The following is a 14842-nucleotide window of genomic DNA, read 5'->3' on the forward strand; positions in this document are numbered from 1 at the left end:
GCAGGACAGTGGTCTCTCTGTGCCTGCAGGATACATGTTCTGTTGCTGACTGTGATCAGTTCCCAGTTGCTTTTTATAATTTCTTAGTGTCATTATTTACCTCAATACCAATAGAAAAAAAAATCAAGTCAGCATTTTTTCTGCACTGCCCTCAATCTCTTTTTTCTCATAAATACAGGATACTTGTCTACACCTTGGTAGGTCTTACCCAGGCCAGTGGATACCATGGGTGATTAAGCTGGGGCTGCTGGGGCTGCTGGGGCACTGTTGGGGTGCTGTTGGGGCTGCTGAGGCTGGGCCACGCTTCCTGCCCACCCCAAACAAGGGCAGCGCTCGTGGAGGGCAGCCAGGCATATGTGTTTCTGGTCTGGGATTTTAGTGCCCAGAGGCATCACCTGCCCTGTCAGAGCCTCCCCCCCACCCAGCCACACCCGGGGGCAGGAGAAAGGCCCTCTCCAGGGCACAGAGGCTTTTTCCTGCTAGTTTTACCTCTTACCGTCCCTCTCCCAAAGCACTAGGACATGGAAAGCCACAAATTGCGTGGTGTGTGCCATCTTGTCAGGGAGCACGTGGACCAGAGTGTGACCCAGATCTGCCTGTTGGTCTCACCATGATGCATTCCGTGATTTTCAGAACCCACTGAAAATGACTTGGAGCCGCATCAGTCTGCACAGGGGCAGATCCTAATGGTTTGCCATTAGGGAGATGGCGCCTGGGGCTGAGAACGCAAGTGAGTTGGAGACTCCCTGCGGTGAATTCTATAGGATTCTTTTGTCCTGTACTTGGCACGAAAGGACCTTCCTCAGCCCAGGGGTAGCTATGCCCACTTCTCTGGCTTGTGAGAACTGTTGGCAGTAATGTGCAGAGATCAGAAGGTGACCTCGTTGGAGACTTTCTCTGCCTACAGAGCTGCTGTGGCTGCCACCCACATTCCACCTGTCACCAGCTGCTGGTCCCTGAGGGTCTGCTCTGGGGCCATGGCCTCTGCAGGAAGGCCAGGCCCCAGTGAGTGGGTCCCCACAGGCCCTGCATGGGCACAGACTAGGTTCTCACTCAAGATAGCAGTGGCCTGGGGCACATGGTGCCATTGGCTCTGGTGTCCCTATCAAGGTTCTGGGCGTTCTGCCTGTCGTGGGGAAAGCCCCAAAGACAGATTCTTGGCCTGGCTGGACACGCGATGGGTGAGCTCAGGACCTGTTGGTCTGGCTTGCGCTCCCAGGCCTCTGTATGTGTCTATGGCAGTCTTGGAGGCACTGGCCCCTCTGGTTCTATTGTCAGGGGTCTGCCTGTCCTGCAGGCCCTTCACAGGTGCAGTGGGTAGGCTGGACGGCATCCTATGGCTTATGAGGCCAGCAGGTCGCAGGGCCGAGCTTGGAGGTCCCTGGCGCCCCTCTGGGTCCCGCCAACAGGGGGCAGCTGAGAAGCAAGGAAGGCTTTTGTGCAGAAATTGGGGCCCAAGGTCACTTGCTGTCTTGGGAGGGACCCTGGCCTCTGAGACAAGGCTGCATTTCAAGGGTTCACCCCAGGCTGAGGGTCTGGAATGCTTACTGAGATTATCTAGTTCAGTCTCCTTCTGTAATTAAAAACAATTCTGATTTCAATACCAGACAAATACACACAGGTGTGCAGTGCATACTGCTCTCAGACCTCTCCCCCCAGGTTGTGTGTGTGCAAGCGGACATACACACAGGTGACACTCAGGCAGATGCACATACGAGTGACCCTCAGGCAGACACACATGGGTGACATTCAGGCAGATACACAGGTGACACTCACAGACACACATGGGTAACATTCAGGCCGACGCACACGGGTGACACTCAGGCAAATGCATACACAGGTACATAGGCTGGTGGGCACACAGGCGCACACACAGACAAGTGCCCTAGCAAGCAGCCCTCTCTTCATGCTCTGGCACTGCCTTGGCACCAGCTGGACTTGGAGATCCCTATCCTTCTTATTCATCTGAGGGGACCAGAGCCACAGGACTAGACAGACCCATCCTGGGGAGAGCTCCCTTCCTCCTGCTCCCCCCCACCCTCCCTTGAGACTCAGGGTGCCTGGCCACAGGGCCTGTGCTGTGTTGATGGATATGCAAGTGACTCACAGCTGCTTTTGTCCACCGATGTGATCTTGCACATTTGGACCCTGAACTTCTGAAACGGAAACCTGCTCTCAACAGAGCCAAGAGCACTTGTGGCCAAGTCACCAGCTCTTTGGGAAAGCAGCCAAACTCCTCATTCCCTTTGCCCTCTCAGTGTCTCCACACTATGCCCCTAGTGGCACGTGGGGCATAGAGCCTGTCCCTGAGTGATGCTCTGTCCTTGTGCCTTGCAGGGCAAGGTCCACCTGGAGCTGAGGCTGAGTGAAGTCATCACTGACTCGGGTGTCGTCTGCCACAAGCTGGCCGCACGGTAAGGCGGGGCTGCCCTAACACACCTTGAAAGCTCTAGACTTGGTGACCCTCCAAGATGACATTGTTTTTAGAGGTTCTGGAACATTCTTTTTAATATCCTCAGTAAAGCAGAAGCCCCACATGTTTGGGCCTTTTGCAAACAGCCATAGTTGTTCAGAGCCTCTCAGGGACAGGGATGGTGAGGCCCCCCCCAGAACTGAGGAGACAGGTTGATAGCTGGAACCCTGGCCTCCTGCCAAGCCCAGACCTTTCTGCACAAGATACTTGCGGGCATGTGAGAGAGCTTGGGTGTGCACAGGGTGTGTGGGGCACAGGTGTATGTAGTGTGTGGGTGTGTGCAGGGCATAGGTATGTTTGGGCACAGGTGTGCAGGGCATGAGGCATGTAGGCCACAGGTACACAGGGGCCAAGGGTGTGCTGGGATGCAGGTGTGTGTGGGGCACAGGTGTGTGCACCTTCTGGGGTTAGCTCAGCACTTCATAGCAGGGCTCCTGGCCCTCTATGGTGGCTGACCTGAGAGAATCCGCAGAAAGCTGGGGACTCCAGGAGACACACAGATGTGCACACATCATTTTGCACAGGTGGCTACTTGCTTCCCAGCCACTTGCAGACTCACAAAGGCTGGCATCATTCCTGCCTGGCTGGTCTTTGCAAAAATGGCAATCTCTCCTCTGCCAGTGAGGAGAGAGCAAAGCTCAGGGTAGCCAGCAAGGGGTCCCTTTGTGTCAAATTCAGAGACTGCCCTGCTGGCCTGAGGAGACAACTGGGGACTCGGGGTGGCATTGGCACTTACTCCTTCTCTGGTGATAAATACAGGTAACTTCTCTGTCCTGAAACCATCAAGCTGATAGCTGACGACAGCCTTCAGGCAGTGCAGGGTGAGCAAGTAGGGGACTCGCTGCTCTTAGAGTTGGGTACTGGCAGGACATAGCTGAGCTGTGTGTGACTGACTCAGTGTGTAATCATTACCCGAGCTCTCAAAATGAGTGCCTGTGGGTCCAGCAAGACAGACTTTGTTCGTTTTCATGTTTGTTCATAGGTGTATACTTATTCAGAGGGACTTAAGGCTATTTAACAAGAAACTGAAGAAGAACAGGAAAGCTTGAGTTCCTGGTGGTGGCACCAGCAAACCAACCAGGACTGGGAGCAGCCAGGACGGGGATGCCTGCATGGGTCTGGGCTCCACCAACAATGAGGCCCCTTTGTGGGTGAGGCTGTGGCACTGGCTCTGGGATGTGGCTGCCCAGGGAATCCTGGAACACAGCTTTGTGTTTACCCAGCCCAGCAGTAGATTTACGGGTCAGCAAGGATTATTGGAAGCACTTCAAGGACATCTCTGCAAGTAGTGCTTTCTGCCTGGGTGTGGGTAAAGATCTCTGTTGGGTGCTTAGGGTTGGGGCAGACACAAATGATCACCTGTGCCCTGCCTGGCAGTCATACCTGCTCACTCTCCCTGCATGCTTCTGTTAAGCATTTATTATAATGTATTTGATTATAAAAACATACTGAGAGCCAACTCTGCACCAGCAAATCAGCAAGGCCACAAAGTCCACGGTGGTGACCGCCCTGGGGACACTTGCCCAGGGATGGTCAGGTCTCTCTACAGGTAGGATTTTGGGGCTACTTCACCCAGGAGGAAGGGAGGACAGGGACGGTGAGGCAGATGGGGTACACATAGGGTCACCCACACAGTGGTGCAGACAGGAGCCCCACCAGGACCATCTGCAGATGGGCAGCTCCTAGGTGGCCCCCAGGACACTGATGCAGTCATAGGAGAGGGGCTATCTGAGCCACACTGGACACAGCAAACAGCAGTCAGGGACCACCACCCCCCCCCCACAAGGAGACATTCTCTAGGCTGAGGCTGGCATGGGCTAGGGCAGCTGGGGCCCGTGGCCCAGGTGGGGTCCTCTTAGGAAAGCTTTTCAAACCCATGGGCTCATCCTGGTGTAGTTTGTGACATGAGTAACTCTTGTGCTCTGTTTTCTGTGAGGGACTCCTGAGACATCCTCAGAGGCCCTGGATGTACACTGCCCACTCTCTGCCAGCCTCATTCCTGTGTCTGATCAGCACAGAGGAGAGAGGTGGAAAACACTGAGTGGAAAAGCGAGGGTCAGTTTCCACACCTCTCCTTCTCATCTTTAGAGTGGGTGGGAATACTGGGATTTGGGGCATCCCCACAGCCATTCTCGGAGCGCTGTCCTCTCCCTGGGAAGCTCAGTGTCTGTGGATGGACCAGGGGAGGGGCTGGCTGAGAGTGAGGGTGGCGGGTGCCTGTCAGGAAGGGCTCCTGTCCTGCTAGGAAAGATGCAGGTTGCTGAGCAGCACCTGAGATGCCCCCATTGGATATCCCAGGACAGCTGACAAAGGACTTGCCTCCTTCATGCCTCCATGCTGGCTGGATAACCGCCGGGTGCTGTGGCTTCTTCTGGTTTCCTCCAAGAGGTCCCTCATGTCCTGCTCAGCCATAGGCCAGGAGCCTTCACGTCCATGTGCCTGTGATTCCTGATATACCAGGACATGGCACTTTTGGCCCTTGGCCCTTGTGTCTCCCAGGAAGGTGTCAGCCTGAAACTAGAGGGCCAGGGGGTGTGTGGCAGGTACCTAGGGTCCCACATGCTAACTAGTCCCTCAAAACACACTGTTCTGCAGTGAAACCAGAATGCGCTGCTCATGGCCTCATGCTGAGTCTTTTCCTTTCTGAGGAGCTGTAGTTTGGAGAATGTGTAAGGGTATGGAATTAGGAATGCCCATGGGCCCCAGAGTGTCAGGGCATCCTCCAGAGCTGCCCCCGTGCAGGGCACCAGCTCTGGGGTCCACCATCCCCACCTGCTACATGGTATCATGTTGTGCATTTCAGAGTTTTTTGCACTTGGGAGGGCAGGGGTCAGATTTGCTTTGTTCCAACTGTATCCCCCGTGTGCCTCCACGCCCCAGCTGGCTCCACAGAGCCACAAGCCCAATGCTGAGGGTGCTCCTGCCACAGGCCTCGCGCCCTACAGTGGATCTTTTCCCCATCCTCCCTGTGTGGTGGGAGCCCAGGTTTAGGGCTCTGGATTCACATCCTGCGTCTGTCCTGAGGGGCTTCCAGCCACCTGACCTGAGGGGCTTCCTCAGCCACTGGAAAGTGGATACAACTATGGGTTCTTGTTACTTTCTGCAATGGGTGGGAGGCAGTGGGTACATGGTGGGAGACCAGGACCACCTGGCTATAGTTGGTACCATGGCCATGGCTCTGGCCCAGAGAACTGGAGTACACTGAGGCCCATGGCTCAGGGATACAGCGGCTCTGTCTGGAGCTGCCTGCATGCAGCTTGTCCGTGTCTGTCTCAGGTATTGGTGAGAAGCAGGAGTGGTGTCTGGAAAGAGGAGGGCAGCATGGAGCTGGAAGAGCCAGAGAGGCAGGTACTTCCCAGACCTGGGGGCAGATACAGGGGCTCCAGGGGCCAAGCTGGACATAGAACCAAGCAGCCTGTGCTGCCACTGGACTTCACAGCCAAGACTCAGGAGGGGCCTGCAGTGGGTAACAGAGGCAAGGCTGTGCAGGGCCCCAGGGCATTTGCCCTCAGGGTGAGATTGGAGAGGAATTGCTCACAAAGGTCCCTTTGGTCTCAAGTCTGAGCAGCCATTGGTGCAGAGCAGTCAGCCTTACCCATGGCTCCTGCCCATGTGCTTTCCTGTCAGGAGCTCTGACTTCAAAGGCCAGGCCACAGTCAGGGACAGTTGGAGAGCCCCATGTGGCCACAGCAGTGGGCACCACGGGCTACACCACTGGAGAAGCAGCCTGGGAGGGCGCCACCTGTTAGGTGACTTCTAGCCTGGTGAAGGTCTTGTTTTCCATCATTAGGAAATCATGGAAACAACAATAGCAAAACCCAACAGGGTACTGACTTGTCTTTCTCTCTGAGATCAGGGAAATCCTCCAAAGCTAAGCCCTGAGGGCAGAGCTCCCCAAGGGCCCAGGAAGGTGACTGTGGGGATGGGGTTAGCCTCTCTGCAGCACGCACAGCAGTGCTGGCACAAATCCTTGAGTCTGGTGTGGGAGGCCTCATGTTTGCTCCAGTTACATTACTCTAACTATGAGGCATGACCATTGTTAAAGGTTATATTAAATATCAAACCTGTAAATGTTAAATACAGCATTTGTGCTTCTTGTACTTTAAAGTCCAGATTAGTTGGCTGCATCTGTCACTTGGAGTGTTTGTAAGTTTCCTTTATAGGCTGTAAGAAGCCCCTTGTGAGGACTGAGGAGGAGGTTCACCCCCTTCCTGGGTCATCTGCCTCTGTTTGCAGTTTGCCCTTAGTGGAGCTGCTCCCAGGTAGATATCCCTGCAGGAGCTGACATGTTCCCAGGTGCCACAGGGTCCTGAGGGCACTAATGCTGCCTCATGCTGGGAGGGGCAGCCAACAAGTCTTCTCTCCCAGCCTGAGCGTTTGTGTCCAGATGGTGAGGGAGTTGATTTCTCTTCTTGCTCTGAGATCTTTTTATGTAACTGTAGTCAGGAGCCAGGCTTTGTTCTGAAATTAGAGAATAGAGCATTTCTGGAATTGGTCATTAAATGAGTGGGAGTGAAATAAGGCCTTAAGTGGTTCTCTAGATGGTTGTGCAGCACTGCTGGATGTGGGTTGTTTCCTGTTAGTGCCCAGCAGTGCCTCTGAGCCCAGGAGGACTATTGTCTCTGTCCAAGGTGCAGATGCACGCCCCCCAACCACACTCATCCTACTACCTGATCAGCTGCCTCTCCTCAGGACACATTTCCATGGGACTCAGACCCATGGACAAGGTGAGGTATAGGCCCCCAGCCCCTAAGCAGCCTTGTCTGTCTAGAGCTGCACTCTCAGGCCAAGCTGCCCAGAGGCCCTGGCCACCACTTGTGATGATCTGGGGTCATTTGCCATCTGGATTAGGTCCATGTGTCAGCCAGGCCAGCCTGAGCTCCATGGGGCCACTCTGGACCTGCTCCTGCTCTGTCCTGCTCAGAATAGCACTGAGATGTGGCCAGGGTAGTTCAGGCTGTGTCAGTGAAGAGAAGGTGGAGACCCAGAGGCTGAGAGAGCAGTCTAGTTGGAGAACAGAGAGGCACTGGGTGAGGCACAGAGATGATGGTGCAGTCTGGGAGGTCCAGCCTCATCCAAGAGGACTTCTAGAAGAAAAAATGGCACAGAAATGGAGAGAAGAGGAAATTCAAGGAAAACATCCTCAGTATAGGAGCAGCAAGGCTCCCATGAGCTGGCGGGATGAGGAGACAAGTCCCTCACACCAAAATTCCAGGAAAATATTCAGAAAGGGGCAACAGCTGGACACACCTGCCAGCAGCCAAGCTATCTGGGAGGGGTGGCAGCAGCTGGAAATCCTCATAGCTACAGACTGCTGAGAGCTGGCTCATGTGTGTAGGGACTTCTTCCACACTGACTCCAGGGCTGGCTGTGTTCCCTTGAGGAAAAGATGCAAACATGCCAAACCTCTACCCACAGGGCTCCCAGGGGGCAGGTTCCTAACATAGTGGGGTGGGGGCCATGTGGGCTTGGCAAGGGATCAGTTGGCACTGAGGGCAAGATCTGAGGAACAGCTGCCTCCCAGAGCACATGTGGCATGAGCCACTGCCACTGGGATTTTAAGCATCACTGGGCTAGATGTCTGAGCCTCCTGGGGAGAGCCAGGCAACCTCTTGGGGCACTTACAGCACAGGGTCTCTGGCTATTGTGTCAGGGCCAGATTGCACTGTGGGTAGGGGCTCCTGTGTCTCCCCCAGCAAAGCTGAAAGCATAGTTGAAGTGGCCAACCTGACCACAGTGACCTGGCACCTTCACAGGGTGACAGTGAGATCTGATCATGTGACCTGAGACTTATGACATCTAGATGTGCCCAAAAGTGGGAAGCGTGGCTGACAGCCCCAGGGACGGAAGGATACTGGGTAGAAGCAGGCCCAGGACGGCAGGTGGAAATCACCAGGCAGGGATGTCAAGACAAGCTGCAACTGGGTCCAGAATGTAAAGAGCATGATGGCCCAGCGCAGCCGGTGCCTCGCCTGCAATGGGTGTCTGGCCCCTGGGGGGCAGGTCACACACAGGCTCTGTTTTGCACCTGCAGAAGGGACTGAACGTTGTACCCGCTTCAGAGGTGCTAGAGATGTGCGAGGCTGCAGAGTGCTGTGCGGCTTCGTGGAAGCCAGTGCCTAAGGCTCTGCCAGGAAAAGCCTGCAAGGGGGTGGAGAGGTCACATAATTGAGTCTCCCCAACTGGCTGCTACCCTGGTGCCACCTGCCCAGCTCCTCCCTCCCCACACAGTCCCCCCATCTGTCCTGGTTGCTGCTTTGAGTCCGTCATCTCCACGTGGACAGCAGCTTTCAGGAAACTCATCCTCCTCGCCTGAGCCAGAGAGAGGCTGGTTCAGGCCAGCTTGTAGCTTGTGACCCTGACCTCTGCCCTCAACTTGTGGCCTGTGTTACCCTGACCTCTGCCCTCAGCCTATTGCCCACTCCCCGCTGACTTATTTCCCTTGTTTGCCTCCCAGCATCGTGGAGTGCCAAGGTCTCCCCATTGTGAATGGGCAGTGTGACCCTTATGCCATTGTGACATTGGCAGGACCATTCAGGCAAGTTAACTCTCCTGCCTCGGGTGCCCTGGTCCTGGGATGGGGCTGGTGCCTTGGTCATGGGGAGGACTGCTTTGAGGTGGGAGGTATAACTGACACCTTTTGTTTCCTTTATTGTTCTAAAGTTGTTCTTTACAAAGAAAGCCTTTGTGTTCCTCCCTTGGGTATTTTTTCACACAGTATAGAGCTGGAAGCAGACAAATATCTATATGCTAAATAAGGCAGTGAACTGTTCTTGTACCTGAGGGCTCAGTTCTCAGACCTAGATGTTGGAATCAGCATGTGTCTGACTCTAAATTCCCCTCTCTTGACAGATCTGAAGCAAAGAAGACAAAGGTGAAGAAGAAGACCAACAACCCCCAGTTTGATGAGGTCTTCTACTTTGAGGTCAATGCTTTGCACTGGGCAGGAGGTCTGAAGCTGGGTGGTCTGAAGCTGTCAGCAGCGGCGTTGGGGGTCCTGGGGATCCAGACCCCCCACAGTTTTCTAGGACCTTGTTCCTCTCTCTGGAAAGCATGTTTGTTGCCTCTTGAACTGGCCCAAATTTGGGTTGAAAACTAACAAACTGGCTCGGCGCCTATAACTCAACCCGCGAAAGGCGCCAGCCACGTACACCTGAGGTAGCAGGTTCGAATCCCCAGCCCGGTCCCACCAAACAACAATGACGGCTGCAACCAAAAAATAGCCTGGCGTTGTGGCGGGCGCCTGTGGTCTCAAGCTACTTGGGAGGTGGAGGCAGGAGACTCGCTGGAGCCCAGGAGTTGGAGGTTGCTGTGAGCTGTAATGCCACGGCGCTCTACCCAGGGGGACAGCTTGAGGCTCTGTCTCAAAAAAAAAAAAAAAGAAAGAAAACTAACAAACTAATGCTTTCCAAATCAGGACTCTTGGGTTTTTCATTGCTTTTTTCATGTTGCGTTTTTGGCTGTCTGCTCATGCCTCCCTGAGCACTGTGGCACTGGTTACCAGGGATGAGGGCAGCAGCACAGACCAGTCACCCTGACCATGTCTCCGAACATGAAACTCCAACACTAGGAGTCGAATGGCTCAAGAGCTGAGAGTTCTTAGAACAGAACAAGGCCAGCTTGAATGAGACGCTGTCTCCACAAAAACACAAAACTCAGCTAGGTGTGCAGGCTCAGGCCTGTGATTCCTCCAACTAAGGAGGCTGCAGCAGGAAGACCACTGGAACCGGAAGTTCCAGGCTTCAGTGAGCTGGGATGAGGCCCCTGCCTGCCAACCTGGGGCATAGAGCAAGACCTTGTCTCCAAAAAGCAAAAAGCGAGTAAAGAGAGCTGGCTTGGTTGTGAGCAGTGTGACACGTGTGCATGGTGATCTTCCTGTCTGCAGAGTTCTCTTAGGTAACATGTATGAGGCCCAGGAGATGAGGGTGAGGGCCTTTGTGCCCGTCCACAGAGTGGCTACCTATGTGCACAAGGATGAGGATAGCCTGGGGACAGGAGGCACCAGCCACATGTAGGTGTTGAGACAATATGGAGAGCTGGGTTGAGACGGCCTTCTGCAGAGCACTGCTCTTATCATCTGAACCCACAGGGTTCCCAGCTGTGAGGGCGGGGCCCGCCTTTCTGGACAGCTGTTCAGAGGGTTGGGTAGTTGGAGCCCATGGCACAGGGAGGAGCCATCTCAGTCCCAGAAGAAACTTACCTCTAGGCAAGAAGGTGGTGGTGCCAAAGCAGGTCAGCAGGAGCCTCAGGGTCCCTCCAGCCTTGAGTGTCTGTGATACCAGAGTTTTGTCTTCAAGGGTTCTTGGTCTTGGTGATTTGGAGAATGAATCCATGGACCACAGATCAGTGGTAAGACAGGATTTATTTACAGAAAAGAAAAGAATACAAAAACACCAAAGCTTCTGGCAGAGAGAACCCAGTTTGGGGAACAAGTCTCTCATTCCCTCTCTCTGCCTCTCTCTGGGCTCTTTGCTCAGGGGTATATGTAGTCACATGGGATTATTTAGCAGGACATCAGTTGTTACATTCAATTTTTATATTTATCCCTGGGTCTTCAAAGTTACATTCAGTCAGAACTCAGTTGTTACATTTAGCGACTTAGGGCCAGAACTTAGTTGTTAACATTTAGTGGCATGGGGCCAGAACTCAGTTAATGAATGGATACAGTCCTTTCTGCCTGCATGGTGAATGAGTGCATTAATGAATGAATACAGTCCCTTCCCCTGGGGCAAAGTGAATGAATATATTAATGTATGGACACAATTCATTCACAGAATTGAGGCCTAGAAAACTTACATGATATTGACCTAAGCATAGGAAATGGGGGTTCCTGTTCAGTCATAAGTGCAAGGGGAAGGAGACACCAAGGCACCGGTGTCTCCCCAGAAGTTGTCTGGCCCCTCTGGCTACTAGAGTCTCCTCCTATAAGGGGGGGACTCTAGTTGACAAGTACACGAGTGGGAGGCAGCAGCTTACCCTCTAGCCTGCTGGTTCCTCTGCCGGCTGCTGCCACTGCCACACCAACACCGCTAAGGCCGAGGTGGACAGTCCTCTAGCTCAGCTCAGCTCAGCTGGCTGGTGTGCCACCTGTTCTGTATCATCTGGGTGGGGGCAGTTCTTGGCCAGAGACTTTAAGATTTGTCCCATGAGTCCTGGATCCAAGACTGCATGGCCCCCAGGCTATTCCTGGCACAGCCCACATTGGGGTGGGGGTAGCTGTGAGAAGGGTTGGAGAGCCAGGTCTGCGGGCACAGGGTCCACACCTGCTGTTCTCTGGGGCCCCACTGTCTCCGTTGTGTGTGTTTCTGCTGCATCTTATCACCCCTGGGTTAATGTGAAGACTCAGAGCAAGTTGGAGCCATGGTCGGGTACCCCCCAGCTGGTTCTGACTCATCCAGGAAAGTGTGTCCCAAGAGCCAACTGCCACCTCCTTCTGGAGCAAACAAGGGAAAAATACCTTCTATGTCTATGGAAGTAGCTTCCAGAACATTTTCTTCTAGGAAAAACAACTAGACTTTTCAAAAGCCCCTTAAACATCTAAATGAAATTATTTTGAATTCCATATGAGCTGCTTCATTCACTGCCTGGTCTGGAGACGACAGGTACATGGGTGGGAGGCAGCAGACAAGGCCATGGCCATCTTGCTGACCAGTATGGGAGGCAGATGGTGACCGCACTGTGCTGCACAGAGAGTGGGCCTTTCTAGAGAGGGTGGCCTTGTAGGAACACTTGCAGGCCTGGTGAGTGACGGGCTCACTCTGCAGCCTTAGGTAGTGCTGCGTGGTGGTAGTGGGTTCTGGGAGTGTCTGTGGGAAGAGAAACTTTAGCCAGAGGCAGAGACAGCGCTGGTGGGGCTCAGGGTTTTGGAGTCAGAATGGATGGTGGCTATGTGGGGGTCAGATGGCCCCTGCCGAGGCAGCTACTATGAGATGGGGTAGTGCTAGGGATGAGGTATGGAGGGTTCACTGTGGCCTCCAAAGCAGCTGTTGCTGGTGTTTGGTCAAAAAGTCACAGCTTAGAGGTTCTGTGATTTAAGCAGCAGGAGTAAGTGTCAGATTCTGGATTAGAAGTCCAAGCTGAAACTTTCCTTTCTTCTTTCTTTTTTTTATATAAGAGAATAAGAAACAAGGTCTTGCTTTATCGCCCAGGCTGGAGTACAGGGGCCTCATTACAGCAGCTCACTGCACCCTGAACTCCTGGGCTCAAGCGATGCTGCTGCCTCAGCCTCCCCTAAATTAACATTACTGAAATGGGTGGGTAGGGGAGGCCAGGCAGGAGGGAGCCCTCCTCATATACACCAGGTGACCTCACTGGTTGGTGAGGGTTAGGAGACAATTAGAAGTAGGTGGGTTCATCTAGGCCTCTGCTGGTAGGTGCTGCGGCCTGTGCCCTATTGGCAGATGGGGTGTCCTAGCCCCATAGGCTTTCTCACCCTTCCCCAGAAGCCAGGGGACGGTCACAGCCACCTGACACTGGGTCTAGCCATGGGTATTTCCCTGCAAGGAGGGGGCCATTGAGGGCATTAGGAACAAAGGGCTGGGACCTGCCAGACAGGGAGAGTTGTCCCAGGGCAGCTTCGAATCAAGGGACAGCTTGGGTACCTGCTGACTGAGAACCAGCCATAGCCTGGGCTAGATGTGGCCTCAGGCAAGTTCCTGCCCGGCCTTCAGAGCCCTGGAGTTGGCCCCTCAGAGTGCTGTGAGCAGACAGTGGCAGCAACTCCCACACTTAGGCCTGACTCCTAGTCCCCCTTACCCTTCCTGCTGAGTGAGTGGGGAGCACGACCCCGTCTGGCCGCTGCCCCTCTCTGGCAAGTGGCCTGACTGCTTCTCTCCTCTACTGCAGGTGACTAGACCCTGCAGCTACAGCAAAAAGTCACACTTTGACTTTGAAGAGGAAGATGTGGACAAGTTGGAGATCAGGTGTGTGAGAGGCCAGGCAGGGCTCCTGCTGGGTGGTTCCGTCTGAGCCCCATCTGGTCTTCTGTTGTTTCTAAAAGATGGTTATGGGCAGAAGTAGATTTCTATTTCCTCAGTAATTTCAATACTAGGACAGTGGAGGTTGTGGTCAGAAGTAGGAGGATTTGTCACAAACTTCTCAGATGTTTGGACATTGGATTGAAAAGACACTATACAGATGGGCAGGCTTGGGCTTGGGGTTTGTTCTGTGATACCTTCTAAGAGTGAGGGGCAAACGGCTGCTGTCACTCAGTGCCTATGAGGTGGAGCATCAGTGGCCACACACTTGTCAGAGCTGCTGGTGGGATCTGGCTCTGGCGCCTATGTGCACAGCCTGGAGGTCTGGTAGTGCCTCTGTGAGTGCTGTTCCCTCAGGAGATGCCTCCCCAGCTTCCATAAACAGCTGTGTCTGACCCTGCATTCACTGTCCTGGTCTGCCAAGGCATGTCACAGAACCCAGGTCTTCCAGGGAGGACCATGGAAGGAGGCAGAAGCCAACTAGAGTCTTGGGGAAGGCAGCCCCAGGAGTCCCTTCCTAGACTTTGGTGGGGCCTATACTCATGAAAATATCATGGTTCCCATTTGCTTCTGACCAACTAACACTTCTAGACTCTGGCCAGTCCTTCATGCACAATGTGGGCACTGCCAAGCAGCTCTGCCCCCTGCTTTCCTCATCTCTGCCAGGAAGCACCTGCTTTTTTTAGGTGGTTTTCTAAAGGGCTTCCAGTCAAATGGCTGTTCACACTCTTGGGGCCAGCACTTCTGGGGCAGAGCATGGGGCCCAGGGGGAGGAGTCGGCCAGCTGGGGAGGGCTCAGCTCCTGCTACAGCCATCTAAGGCTGGCCTTTGGTGCAAAACCTGGGGGCTTCCTGATGCCTGCAGTGTAGACCCACTTCCTTTAGGGCCAGGTGTCCTCGAGAGGTGCAGGGATTTGCAGGGATAGAGGACTGGCAAGTGTCTGGACAGTGCTGCCACTGCCAGGTGTGGTTAGATCTGCCTGCTGGGTCTTCAGCTCTGTGAGTGGCAGCTGGAGAGGCCCTAACTGTGGGACAACCACCCTACAGGCTGGTTAGCTCCCGTGTCTGTCAGATCTGAGGGGACAGAGCAGCTGGAAGTTGCCAGGCTCCTCAGAGCTCTGGGTGCTCTTACAGGGAGCTAAACTTCATAAAGGTTCCCTTGAGACCCAGCCACAGCCCATGGGTATGCTGTTCCTGGACTAGTCCCTCTGTGATTGGGGGAGGCATGTCTCTGTGTGATACGGGGCCAGGGCTCCTGGTCACTCAAGAGGCACTATCTCTTCTGGGTGCTCTCAGCTGGGCCAGGTGCCTGCATCATCCATGCAGGGTTCTGACCTGGCCAGTTGGTCTCCGAGGGGGACTGCAGCTGCCATTCCTGGGCCCCAAGGGCAGCA

General features: G+C 54.2%; 1 protein-coding gene across 1 annotated transcript in view; it reads left to right on the forward strand.

The window, feature by feature from the left end:
• The window catches only part of RASA3 (RAS p21 protein activator 3), a 111604-nt gene that overhangs the window by 74260 nt on the left and 22502 nt on the right, over window positions 1–14842 (forward strand). Inside the window, exons 5-8 of the mRNA XM_003799977.3 lie at window positions 2338–2414; window positions 8931–9011; window positions 9326–9398; window positions 13319–13395. Coding sequence (XP_003800025.1) covers window positions 2338–2414; window positions 8931–9011; window positions 9326–9398; window positions 13319–13395 — 308 coding nt within the window. The remainder of the gene's footprint in view (window positions 1–2337; window positions 2415–8930; window positions 9012–9325; window positions 9399–13318; window positions 13396–14842) is intronic.

Source organism: Otolemur garnettii, unplaced genomic scaffold (genome assembly GCF_000181295.1).
Source record: "Otolemur garnettii isolate 467f Iridium unplaced genomic scaffold, OtoGar3 scaffold00161, whole genome shotgun sequence".
NCBI lineage: Eukaryota > Metazoa > Chordata > Mammalia > Primates > Galagidae > Otolemur > Otolemur garnettii.